The sequence below is a fragment of the Schistosoma haematobium genome, chromosome 4 (assembly GCF_000699445.3).
Source record: "Schistosoma haematobium chromosome 4, whole genome shotgun sequence".
Classification (NCBI taxonomy): domain Eukaryota; kingdom Metazoa; phylum Platyhelminthes; class Trematoda; order Strigeidida; family Schistosomatidae; genus Schistosoma; species Schistosoma haematobium.
The window spans coordinates 32,645,830-32,660,460 of record NC_067199.1 but is presented as its reverse complement, the minus strand read 5'-3'; the positions used below and the strand labels follow the sequence as shown (position 1 = coordinate 32,660,460).

General features: G+C 34.6%; 1 protein-coding gene across 1 annotated transcript in view; it reads right to left on the bottom strand.

The window, feature by feature from the left end:
- Positions 1-14,631, bottom strand: part of TBC1D9 (TBC1 domain member 9) — a 63,320-nt gene that overhangs the window by 11,834 nt on the left and 36,855 nt on the right. Inside the window, exons 20-29 of the mRNA XM_051216223.1 lie at positions 13,897-14,046; positions 13,108-13,249; positions 12,931-13,063; positions 11,979-12,054; positions 10,979-11,083; positions 8,596-8,909; positions 7,520-7,629; positions 5,714-5,805; positions 3,092-3,368; positions 1,901-1,984 (exon numbers count right to left, since the gene is read on the bottom strand). Of these exons, the coding sequence (XP_051066793.1) occupies positions 1,901-1,984; positions 3,092-3,368; positions 5,714-5,805; positions 7,520-7,629; positions 8,596-8,909; positions 10,979-11,083; positions 11,979-12,054; positions 12,931-13,063; positions 13,108-13,249; positions 13,897-14,046 (1,483 nt within the window). The remainder of the gene's footprint in view (positions 1-1,900; positions 1,985-3,091; positions 3,369-5,713; positions 5,806-7,519; positions 7,630-8,595; positions 8,910-10,978; positions 11,084-11,978; positions 12,055-12,930; positions 13,064-13,107; positions 13,250-13,896; positions 14,047-14,631) is intronic.

The following is a 14,631-nucleotide window of genomic DNA, read 5'->3' as shown; positions in this document are numbered from 1 at the left end:
GCACTAAATAGATATGCGTCATACTTCGTCATTAGATTTGTGTGAAGTCTAGAATACTACCCAGGAGCTCAAAACGAAGCAGGTGGTTTTCTTAGGGAGTCAATCCCTGTGCCTTTGATCTAGAAGTCTAATCCACAAGATAGCGAGGCAACTTTAGGTGATCCGGTCCCATGGTAGCCGGTCATCAACAATATGTTCATACGCTATTTGTTCCCTTAGGATAATGGAGCCTATGTGCACCATTGATTTGGAATCAGGGTTTTCCAACTCCATGTTCCGTAAACACCAACCTGGTTAAAGCACCGGACAACCTTTTTCCATCCTCTCATCTTCGTAAACAACATTTGCTGAGAGAAGGCAGTGAACAGAACTTCTCCAGGAGTGTGTATATACGCGTGACCATATGAGAGCATTTCGAGAGGGAGAGACAACTTCCCCCAATATCATCTGTAACAGAGGATTTAGGGGTTGTGAAGATTGGCTCAACTAGTCAAACAAACAATAAACATGTGATTGACAGCCGACTAACGTCAAAATAGATTCTGGACGTTTTAGAACAATTTTATAACTGGTGGAAACGCGGTAGGCACCATCGATGTCAAGATGGTGGCCATACTATGTCGCAAAATTAACTGACGCCGGAAACATGAACCAACGGTGTTTTTTAAAAGTAACATGCTTGCCATGAGAAATAAACGGTTTAGATTCATCCCCTGTTAAATTAGTGGGTCCACACCGTTGACGAACTTCAAACTACAGTAAATGATCTGTCTAGTCTAACTTAGTTTTTAATGGCTTCCAGACGAAAAGTATCTCAAAACTTATCATAATAAAAGACGAAAAACGATGAAATATTCTGGATTTTTCGTAGTTTTTCAATACAAAATGGTGCGGCAGAATAGATCTATTCCTGAGATCAGTTTAAGAATGAAACACGAAGGCATTCTCACATATATTGATCAATTTATTTATTTCACAAACTGGTTCACACCTAAAACGTAGATGATCTAACAAATCTTAACATTATTTTCTCTCTAAACATCACTTGTTATGCAACTGGCGGGATAAATTAACTGAATGTCAAAAAATATGTAAACTACGCAGCATAATAAATAAAATAAAGATAATTATTGAAATTAGTGAGTACAAAATTAATGGCACAAAATCACAAGTATCTTAACACTATCAGATAGACAATATTAAGAAAAGGATGGAGAGGGGAATAAGGTAAATCAGTTGAAAATGTGAAACATTATTGATTAAGTTAACTGAAAGATATACACGTATAACCATGACCAATCCTAATTCAGCATGCTAAACAGAATACAATACAATTGAAAATAAACCAACAAATTAACAACCCAGAGATATGACATCAATCTATGAAGACTACAATTTCCGCATTTAAGCTGTGTAGTGTTTGATATAAAGTACATTGAAAAGTGAAATGATGTAATTTTAAAAGACTATACAGTGGCAACGATAAATTTATACATCTTATTTCATAAAATGAGTAAAGTTACATTACTATCCTATTAATATTTCAATCATCAATGTTGTCATATTCCTGATATTGGAGATTAATTTATTCTGTTTTGATCCAGTCAAATCCAATATTTAAAATACAATAAAACGATTAAAAATGAAACCAAACTTCATTATTTTCTTTCACAAAAGATATTGAGAATTTCCATCGTGTATACATCCTTCATATAAATTAAATTCATTAGCTATGTTGATCAGGCCAGTAAACACATGCGTATTCATACAACAAAGTAAGATCTAACACCAAAAAGTATTTAGCAAAAACTAAGTCTACGATTCTCTATGAGAGCGAAAGTTCTATACTAATATCATATATATATAATGTAAAATAAAATTTAAACCAAAAAATACTTACATTCAGACACTTCATCAAGACTGGTGCGCATTACGTAACCATCCACACTAGTCAGTAATAACTGTTCATTGTCCAAATGCATACCTAAACAGAGATATAATTACACAAACATTTTACAAAAGTTTATGTTGAATATGTAGTGTGAAAAATTGGATTTTTCATTGAAATAAATCGTAGAGTTACATGTTTGAAAAAGTTCGTGACGGGAATGTATCAAATTTTTAAACTGAGAAATAAAACGGATATTTTTAAAAAATCTAAACATGGCAGTGAAAAATGAGTTAAATGTCCTTAACAGTGAATAATGGAGACTATGAGAAACGACTACCTTGAAACTACATCTAACATAGTACATGGGAGGTAGAGTTGCATAGACTGATAGTCAAATTGTAAAATCATCAATATAATTCGACCAGTACTTTTGGAAATTCGGCATTGAATAAAAGCAGACACACTTCCTATTATTCGGACAATCTAGTAATAATAATAATAATAACAATAGTAACAATAATGACAATAGAAATGATAGTAATGATGATAATAGTAGTGATAATGATAATAACAATAATAGCAATAATAATAAGCCGCATATGATAAGGTGTTATTATTTATTTAATTATTTGAACACATACATATTGGTACAAGAGTGCGCCAAATATATATGCGCCACACATGATAAGGTGTACTAATTAATGGCGAGGTTTCGTAAATATTTTGCTTTGAAATATGTCACTACTGAAAGAAGCTAAAAACGAACAGAATTTCAGAAAACATACCATTAATGGATAGTGAAAGACTTACTCAATACCGACGGAAAATGAGAACTCAACACTGAAGCATCTAAAACTACGATTTATAAATACTCTAAAAATCATAAAATCTGTACATCTAAGTGAAATAATAACACGTTTGAGATGATATGAGTTAGTAATATATAATTTTCGAAGTTTACTGACTAATCGGGTCTTTTATAAGAACTATCAACAGAATTCTTAGCCATAACCCATTCATATGGTCGGTATTTGAACATTCATGAAATAGCCAACACAATTGATCTACAGTTTGTTTTAGAAACATACACTTCAAATAAACACCCTTATTAACAATACAACTGAGGACATTTTAAAAACTACTGAATCGGAAAAAAAACTTTTAAAGTTCAGTTTACTTTTTTTAAAAATCTTGACATACCAGTAATATAGCCTAAAATAGGACTTGGTTGACTAACAAATTGACTTTTAACCAAATACAGTGGATCTCGTCCACGACATGGTGTTGATTGGTTACTTGGTTGTTCTTGGTGCTGGTTCTGTTGTTGGAAACAAATCTCTAAATCTTCCTTAGCTATATGAAATAATAACAAATGACGACCATAGCCAATGCATAATAAACGACGAGACATTGACCAGGCTGATGCTAAAATGGTTACATGATACAATGAAGTTGTCCATAGATTGAATAAATAAGGCTATATGATAAAGTTTGAGAAAGGAAAAAAAGAAGCAAAGCTGTTATATAACACGAAGACCAAACGAATGGTAGCTTCAAGGAATTATTTATAAACTATTAATATTTACATTTATATTCCTATTAGCATAAGCTTTCGGTTGGCACATTAACTACTATAATACAAGTTAGTAGTCTTAATTCATTCCCAAACTATTAGTTACATTCTGCCCAAATGCCCAAATACGGTCGAGAGTGGGAAGAGTCCGCTCTCCCTCTCGAAATGCACTCACATGGCCACGCGTATATAGCCTCTGCCAGGGAAGTCTTATTGACTACCTTCTTGTGGCGGAGGTGTTGTTTACGAAATTGAGAGGACGAAAAGAGAATGTCCGGAGCTTTAACCGGGTTGGTGGACATGGAGACTCCACCTAGGGGAGTTGGAAAACCCTCATTCCAAACCAATGGTGCACATGGGCTCCAGTATCCTGAAGGAACAAATGGCGTATGAACCAGTCGTTGGTCACCGGCTTCCATGGGACTGCATCTCGTTACGTTGCTCCATTGCCTTGTGGATCAGACCTCCAGGTCGAAGGCTCCGTGTATGTCCCCTTAAGAAAACCACCTGCTTCGGTTTGGGCACCCGGGCAGTATCACAGCCTTCACACATATCAAATGAGATCTGTGTGGCGCATGTGTATTTGGTGACTCCTTGTACCAATGTTTATGTGTTTAAATAAATAAATAAATAAACTCACAGCCCCTATTGGCGTGATCGTGCACAGTTGTTACTTTTCATTTTATGGTGTGATGCAGTCTGAGCTGTTTATGTATCGACCACGTACGTTTGAAAGATAACACTAATATAGTGGGGGCTGGTTATCGTGTACTGGATTCAACGAACTGGTCAAGGAGAGAAGCAACTTTATCAAGAACCAATAAGGATTCGAAATCGACTTAAGGCTACTAGTGCTGGTTGTTGTGTTATTGGTTAGCTCAGAAACAAGGTGATAAAAATCGATATTGTGATTGGTAGTCTTGTCACAGGTAAGTCGTGGGTTTAGCGCGGAATTTATTCCTTCACATTGATAAATAGTATTTCGGCATTATAGCTTACATCAGTTCGTGGTAAGACCATTGCTTTAATTCCTAACCCTAGATTCAACTGTAAATCCTAATCCTAATTCCTCTTAATGATTTTTAACCCTCTATTGATACTAGTAAGTAGGTGAGTTGTCTCCAAGTCACTTCAGAGTCATCACAAGTCATCCATAGCTTATGGTCAGACCAATTTTTTTCTTTGATATTCAGATAAGCCAGTGAACAATAACAGTGTGGAAACTAATAGAAAAAACTGGTTCAAAACAATTAAAGGCAGAAGTTCCTTTTTATGAGTCTATAACAATATGTTAATCATCAGATTGAAATATTTTGGTTAATAAAAACCACCATCCATTTTAGTGGATAATTTCATGCTTAAGGTACCGAAACATCAGATTGATCTAAATGCTAAACAGCCAGGACTCGTAGCAATTATGATAAGATTCGACCAGTAAGTCCACGTATCTATAAAATGGAGCAATTATTAGATTGAGATCATTTGGTGAATAATATGAAGTACCTGAGAGATTTGAGTACTATAGTTGTATTACTTATGAGTAACTAGTTTTTAAGCGTATAATTTTTTCCATTGTTAATCCCAAACTCCTTAATGGTTGATGAATTTTTTTCACATCATAAACCAGCCTTATAATATTTAATAATCTTCACAAGCAACGTAGTGTTGATAGATCTTTAATCTGTTTAGCCATACTGAACTTGGCATATTTTTACCGTTCTGTGATGAGTATTGATAGTTGTTACTGTTGAGCTTAGCACTTTTGATTTTTAATCTAAGCTAATTCTTATTTACAATAGAACCACTTTATATATTTATATGTAAATACCCCGGAAACCCAAATAGGTTCATGAGCTTAATCGATACCCGGTACGTTATTCCGTGAATCTAACAGTATCTATATCAAGGATGGGTACGAAGCAAAAGTATACGGCGGTGATCGTAAACAGTCAGTAAATTAACAGAAGTAAAACGACTAGTCTTTGTTGAAAACAAAGAAAAAGAAGAAACAATAACGGATTTGAAACTAAGGTTTTTAAACTAACAATTGGTTTTCTTTAGTAAAGTTACAAACTGGATAAGAATGTGCGTATCGTCCCATTTGAGACTTACGAGTTGGATGTACCTAATAAATTAGGTTAATTTAGTTGATCAATTAATAGAATCATAGCAATCAAAGTGACAGAAGAACGGAAATTTACACGAGTACTAAGCAACATAGATTTAAAAATAAGTTTAGTTTCGCTTACTACTGTTAATACCAGAATACCAGTTGGAGAATATTCAATAGGAAACACTAAACCTTTCACTGAACCATCAGTAAAACCCAAAACAAGTAAGACTAAAAGAAAGAGAAAAACAAAGTTCATGTGTATAAGAATAGTTTTGATTAGGAGCATAACAATATATACGTACTATCGCTACTACTACATTCATTTTACGACTGAAAATTATTAGCGGTTGTTTCAAGTTAATCTTATACTATACTCTCGTCAACTTTGAAACTCAGAAAAATCTAGAACAATAAATGAATGGGATGAAGAGCGTTAACTGTCAGTCAGCCAGTCAGCTACAACGTGGGACCAGGCACATATATGCATCAGTCCAAGTTGCCATACCTCATTAACACAACAAGATGGACACCGGATTCATAAAAGTAGTTAATTCAGAGGTGTTAATATATAAAAGAAAGATTGCAATAAGGATATAGTACAGGAAGAAAGAATTAGTTCATAGAAAGATATGAAACGATTTTAATCTCTTAGTTTAAGGGAAGACAGAGAGTGTGTACACCGACGCCATTGTGATCGATTCTGAGCCATGTCACCAAGAGTCTCTAACCATTGGTTACGATGGTCACGTGGACCCCAACCAAGTAGTCTGTATCTACCAACATGGCTCAGACCAGAAGTTATTGACTTCAAGTACTGATGCCACATTTCGGTTTGGTCGCCTCTAACTTTCTTCCAATCATCCCGAACACCGGTTAGCATTGCACGTCGTGGTAGTCGGTGTCCGGGCATACGTAACACGTGGCCCAACCATCTCAATCGATGAAGATTCACAACCTCATCAACGCTTTGAATTTCGAAAAACAGATAAATTCTTATCATTAAGATGGGAATTAGTGAAGATTGTTTACTTTGAAGTTAGCATTAATGATGAACTTGCTGAATAATCAGTTTGGGACTTCAGAATCGCTCACTCACAACTTTACTAGAAACAGAACTTCAAGTCTTCTTAAGGGCAATAAAACTTAGTAGTCTTAAGGTAATGCTCGCTGTAAGAGATAAAGCTCAGACTTCAACTAAAACCTTCATTTTTTTACAGCTTCAATTTAAATTTCGAACGAAATATAGACGGTCCATGAAGTGAATAAAGAAACAGAAACATTCCAGTATAAATTTTAATCAATCAACTTTATTAACACTACATCCGATATAATCACTTGAGATTTTTAGTTACTTTTCCACTTGATACGATAATATATATAATCCACATGTAATCTGGTACATTCGGGGACAAAAAACAGTATGAGCCATACAAATAATATTTGTATGTGGTTTAGGATACTGAACGAACGCTCGAAATGAAACAGGTGGTTTTCTTCGGTGACCCACTTTCCCAGCTTTTGATGTAAAGGTCTAATCCACAGTGCAGTGTATAATCATCAGGATATGTCGTCCCATGCTAGTCGGCAACCGAAGTAAGTTCGTTTCCACAAGGTTCTGGAACATATGTACAAGATTGGCTTGGAATGAGGGTTTTTCAATACCCCTAAGTGGGCCCACTGGTCCGGTTTAAGCGCCCAATGTTCGCTTTTTTCACCTCATTTTTATAAACAATACCCTTGCCTTCTGGATTCAGTCAGTAGAACTTTTCAGTCAAAAACTATAAATGCATAAGAGTATGAGAGGATTTCGAGAGGAAGTGTGAACTCTCTATACGCTCGTAAGTACAATAACTATCGAGAGCTGAAACTATACATAATACAGCGAAATTCTTTTCAAGAAATTTTATTCAGCAAAAACATTGAGGGAAAAGTGATAACTTACGATTGAGACTATCCAAATCATAAAGTTTGATATAGTTTGGGTGTTTATCCATCGAATCGCTGCGCCCGACAGTGTATGTATAATCTACCCACAACAATGACATTGATGACCTGAGTCATTTATTATCCCACATTCCAGATGAAAATAAAGCAATCAAATGAATATCAACTATTTATCTTCATGAAAAGTAAAATGAGGTCAAAAAGAACAAGGTAGGATCCACTTTGGCAACAATCTAGCAATAAATAGTTTAAATGTTTTTTTTTCTGGTTAGCGTATTTTTTAGTAAGGTCTTTTTTGATGGGAGTTGAGTAGGTAACCAAATGCCCAACTCCTCTTTCTTACCCGGGCTTGGGATCGACAGTAACCCTAGGATAGCTCTAAAAGACAGTTGGAAAAGAAGAGCCCAGAACAGAGTATGTTGGAGAACCCTGATCGATGGCCTATGCTCCCACGAGGGGTAACAGGCGTAAATAAATATCTAATAAACAGTAAACTTTACTTTTCCAGAGGTGTGTAATATAAGGTTAGGAATATAAACAACAGGTCGAGAATCAAACGAGTTTTTATGTGAGGGGTCACAAAATATTGGCTTAACACTATATATGTTCTACAGTAAGTAGAATATTAAATCTTTACGAATAAATTTTCGATCATTGAAACAAAAGAAAAAAATTCTTATCGATAGATGATGCACAATGATACGATATGACTAAGTATGGATGGTGAAGAGGGAAAATTATTGACTTAATCCTTCAAACGATTTGAAATGAAATACAAGAACACTAACCAGAAGAATATGTTTTCATTTAATGAAATGACATGCTTCCATACAACGTATCAATGTGAAACAGGCATGATAAAATGTCATAGAGAATTGAAAGAACTTAGTATCCAGGTCAGTCACTCCCCAATTAATTCAAATATGATAAATAGGTCTAATTCTTGGGCATCGTACCTATTGGATGGGAAATCAACATTGCAGGTAGTTGACCGCTAAGATATAAGTGTGTCTTTAATTCAGATTTGTGAAAGTCAAGAGAATACAATAAATGAACAAAAATAAAGTAACTTACACTCCAGAAAATGGTACTGAAACCATCCATATAGAGAATGCACCAGATTTCATTAAGACTGCCAAAAATGTCACTGGGCATAATGAAAATGATTCAGTAACAAGTTGAGTTGTGTCAACTGGTATCACGAAATAGGACCTGTTATTATTTAAGCCAGGTACAGTTTTCAAATTCATTGAATTAGTGGATTTTATTTGAGGTTGTCGAATTATCTGACACCAACTTGTGTAAACAACTATAACATCTTCTATTGCATCGAAATAATCCATAATATTTTTACATATTAATGGTGGAATATTACTACATTCAGTAGGCTAAATAATAGACAAGAGAGTTTACTGAGGGATAACTATGCGGATAATGATGAAGAAAACGAAGAATATTACTGTTAATGATAATGATAATTATTAATAATAAACAAAATTGGAAGATGCTTGAGTAATTAGATAAATAAATTTTTTATTGTAGGGTGAGGGTTGGAGATAGCCGACTCGTCAACATAGAGTAACTGTAATCTTGGGAGAGCTGATGCTGTCTGATAGATTTGATCCTATGTCACTCAGTTTCATAATCAGAGATGCTACCACTGTGCTGCTTGGTTCATGAATGACCTCCTGCAGAAGTGAGATGTATTAATAATTGATTGACCACTGAGCAGTGACCAGTCAATTGGAAATCCCTTTACTGTTTATATCAAAAAGTTATGTCATAATTATATACTTCCTAATGTTAATGATTGAAAGTTGGCAGTTAAAAACTGCTTTAAATATTCCATTCATTTTATGTAAACTATGTCCGGAGCTTTGTCGATCAAATGTTTTATTCTATTAGCTGCTGATGTTACCAGTACTCATACTACTAATAATGATTATGCGAAAAGTATTCGTTCTATTAATGATTAGGTTGCAAATATTCATCTTATTTACAAATGAGTTACAAGTAACTTTTGTGTACTAATTCGAAGGTATTTATCGATTTGATAATCACATTATCAACATTAATTGGTGTGTTACTTTTCATTCATATAGTTATATTGGCAAAAAAGTGTCCTACAGATTAATGATAAATTGTAATCGTACAGTCTTGACATTCAATTACGTCAATCAGAAGAGAAGCATAGTTACAAGAGGATATCGGTTGCTAGAATCAGCACACTCCTCAGTGGTTACACATTCGTTAGGAAAATGAGATGATATAAGCCCATCCAAACACCTTTAGTTGAATCTGAGACCTATTTTTAGGAAAGGAAGGTGATGTAACAGAATAGAAAGGCAAAATTACGTTTTAAATTCATTGTGATTTTCGTTCAACACCACTTTCGTTTAATTTGGGCATGATGCTTATTAGGTGTAATACTTCTTTTATCTGCAATGTGATATTTTGTCCAGTATACCAGTGAAATATTTTAGCATGATATTTGTTCAAGACAATATTTTTTGTATTAATTCAGTGTGATACTCGTAGCTTCAGTTTTTGTATTAATTCTGTGTATTCCTTCTATATCCGATAATTATTAACTAATCATCAAATAAATCCATATCACCAGTCTTTATACCATCGTAGTGACTCTACTACTCACAAGAATGTTTGTAAGTAGTGCGTGGCAGGAAATGACGTCGAAGTTGCAACAATCGTCAGATGGAGTGAACAGTTTCAGTGCATCGAAACGTTGGTGTTGGTAGAACAATCGGTGACCAGATGAGAAGTCAGTTCAGATAACAGAACACATCGAAAGATGAAAATGGACGATTGAAGGCTAAGTATATGCATTATGTAAATACTTTGTAATTTCTCACAAAAAATACACATCCCTCCCCGACCGTTGTCGTGCTTTACACCCTTACCATGCATCATCGGATTGGGGTTTTCATGCCAAGCACAAGTCAGCTGACCATACAGCAGATATAACAGCGCGTCTTATCAACTGAGGAGTGGACAGTGGAAGCCCCTGTCATCTTAGGAACCGAACCCAAGAGCTTACGGTCAGTAACTTCAAATCTAAGCCATTTGTGCGTTTTCATACAAAAGCATCTCCATTAGACCTAAGTTTTATTCTATAACACTTTCAAGAGCCTTTTAGTTGGAATTCTTAAAGTGAAGAGTCATTTTGGTAAATTTCCACTAAATAAAGCTAGGTAATTAATAGTGTAAGCTGCACAAATTTAAAAAAGGTCTAAATAGAGAAGCTCTATTCAGTCCAGAGGTTAATTACTGTTCATTATAATATGACACATCAAGATTTTACTAAATGTACGACAGAACTAAATAAGACAAGTGATTATAAGAACAACTAGGCAGTTTTGATACCCTGCGTACTAACACCAGTTTAAGGGATTTATATTTAGGAATAATAAGTTAGGATAATAAATATAAGAACACTAACTTTGAAAATAAACTGTGGTCGACTATCAACAACCACCTTTCGACTTTGCGCGATCCTACCATGTTCAACATAGTATTGCTGCCAAATTAATGATAGATCGACTGACTGATAAAAAAATCAAAAGGATATAAATAAAGGAGTAGTGTACAAAAGAAAAAAATTACAGTTAGTAGATACTGAACGGATGGGATAATCACTTTTGAAACTACTTGATGTCACATGAATAATCATTGAGAACAGAAACGTACTGCGAAAGTCTTATTGTTCGGATTGAAAGCTAAAAAGTAGTACACTCAAATGACTTCGTTCACAACAGTGCCGATGTTTTTCAGACATTACGATATGAAGTTTAACTTTTGTGGCATTTAACTAATTCTTGATGGCTTGCACTCGTAAATGAGATCACATTATGATACTTACATCGGAGAGAACTCAGTTTTCCTGGGAACATATTATGATATATTTCAACTTCAAGAAAGGGTTTCTGGGCACACTATCAGTGGGAGTCAATCCAATTGACGATTAATCTGGATATAATCCTTGGAGGCGTGAGTTTGATTCAGAAATAAGTCACAGCTATGGCATACTAAAAGCATGATGAAATTAACCTCCGTAAATCTTCAATTCACACTTGAAATAATATTCAATCATTCAGTTAGTGTGTGGGCTGGGATATTGTCTCGGTCACTGAACAGAAACAGGTCGTTTTCTTAGAGTGCCACTTCTTAAACCTTTGACGTACAACCCTAATCCACGAGACAATGGAGCAACGTTAGGATATCCGGTCCCATGGTAGCCGGTCACCATTTTTTCCATCAGGATAACTAGTAGATAAGACCTACTGACTTTATAGTAAACACAAGTAATATCTTAATGTTAGACACTTTAGGCCAGTTCAAATAGCGGTTAATTTATTCATCAACCAAACTATTATAAACAAGAAATTCCTTTATCGAGGTAATAACTAAAAATACTTAAATGGATTAGAAATACAACTTACTTCTTCCCAAGATTCAGTTCCTTTAAGTGTGCACAAAAATGACCGATTTTCCATTGTTGTTAAACTCATTATACACCTATAGAATTGAAAGAAAATTGGTGACTTTAGAAGCTGTCTATGAAGTATACAAATTATTGAAAATCAACTCCATAATATGATCTGTCTCATAAATGCTCCTTTCATTGTTATGTGCTCTAACCACCTACCAAGCTCAACAAAATTTTAGTAGACTGAAAAATACAGCGCACATTTAACAAAGCGCATGAGCAAAAGTCAATAAAACTTACGTTTCAGAGGGTTTATACATTCTACGTGCTTTAATGATATGGAGAACTCAGTGACCAGAACACTTAACTTTTAGTAATTTCATCATTTTACGTTCTACTCTATAAACTACAGAATGGACAGAAAAATATATCATAATACCTTCACACAAAGGATATGGTTCAAAGAATGACGCATGAACCTGAATGGATTATTTTGTTGAGACGGTTACTAGTCCCAAATCAGCTCACTGAATACAGACTCATTTCAGTAACCCTAAGGATACGTTCTACTTCTACACCAATTTTCCAAATACTTATCTGCATTCACTGAGACGGTTCATATTAGAGCGTTTTCCAAATGTAAGATCTTAGTGTTAATTACAAAGATATTTTCGATGCTAATCAACCATAGAGTACACACACTAACGACGTATCGAGAACATCGTAAACTATAGTGACTCACTGGTAGATTAGCATATATCAAATTAATAAATCTTATATGTTCTGCGCATGAAACCATTGACAATTATGAAAACATTTGAACCAAAATAGAGCACTATTTAGAAAAAAACATATATCTCACATACACAAAGTCAGACAACACGAGGAAAGTTTAAATCCTGAGTATTACGGATAGCAACTTTCATGCACAAGAAATAACGTATTCCAAATTTGCGAAAACCAACCTTTCATATTTGTCAACTCCTCTTGGACTCCAGGAAACTAACCGAGCTCCATTCTTGAGATTCAAGATATCTCGATTCATTTGTTCATAAGGAAAGAGAACAGATCTGTTTACGTTTTCTTTGAGTGAGGATTCTGTGTTTGAAAAAACAATAAGGAGACAAAATCATTGAGCTTACTGACTTCATGGTCAACTTCAGATCCTTTTAACACACAATCATTATCAAGTTCGATCCTTAAAGAACCACGGGCAACAAAGTCAACTTCTTGAGCAATTGCTATCTTCTTAGAATGGTCGTCATGAAGTGAAAGAGAAAAATTCTAAATAGGAGGGAAAAAATAAATGTATTTATTAGAAGACAGATATGAGCTCACAAGAACTGTCGTTGAAGTTGATAGTGGGAATTAATAGTAGATGACTGAGATAACTCACTGAAAATCTTAAGTAATTCAGCAGTCGTTGAGTCTTACAATAGCTGTTTTTAGAAATCCGATTTTAGTTTACCCGTGAGGAGTACGCACTAAACCCACACCAAACGTTTATCGAATTATTTAACAAACACCCTCTGGAACACTATCGTGACTTAATGCAACCCGTGCAAACTACTGGCGAGTCACCAAAATACTGACTAGATGGACTCCCGAAGTGAGTACAGCAGTAAGCAATGTAAGTCAAGGAGTTGATTAACCGGTTTCCGATATTAAAAAACAAATCAAACTTTGCACAAAAATCACTTCATATATATATCATTACAAAATCCAGTAACTAAAGCAAGAGGTTTGAATTTCATACTACATAGGACACAAAATAGGGAGTTTATTAGTACTTTATTTAGGCGATCACATACCAACCTAGAAGTGCAAATATCATTAAAGAGTGGTAGATGAGACAAGTGCTATTACATTTATGTAGTATTGACGGACATCTTATCAAATTGACAGTAACTATATAGTTGGGTAAAACTTACCAAAATATATAATTTTTCGGTTGTTGGAATGGCAATCTTATCTTCAGAAGAACCTACACATCCTCCAGTAGTACAAATGGGATCTTTTACTGATAGAACAGTGGACGTTTTTGGTGAAATAGTAGGATTATTCACGATTAGCACCATTCCCTACTAGAGTTAGATTTAATGTAATAAAGAAATTATTGTTAACGGATGTACAATCGATCAAAGTACGTACGTATTTGAAAAAAAGGATAAAAGTTACAGAAACTAGTAGTCTTGCATACATTTTATAATAAAATAAAAATAAATGATACAACTATGTTGGAGCACTACTTGATCAGATAGTATACTTTAGCTACCACGCATCGAAGTCGTTGGTATTTCTGTATTTCAATGATGCTACGTACACCTCATGTATTTGGGGTAAGAAAGATAACCAGATTGAGAAACTTATTTACACCACTAATTATGTGGGCAGATTACTACCATTTAAATGTTATATACAATATTATCGCGAAAAATGCTATCAGACTCGCCACCCGATAGTCCTTCAGGAAGATTGACAAGGAAGAGCTTATTTGTACAGTAATTTAACAATGCAATAATTTAACATTTCACAGTCAGCAATTGAAGGAGTTGCCAGACGCAATCGCATCTCATAATTTGGCAGTGCTTCTGTTGGGGATGTGAAATCCTCAAATATAACTTATGGTAGAGAAGATCAACACCAAGTCAACATGAATGTAAGGT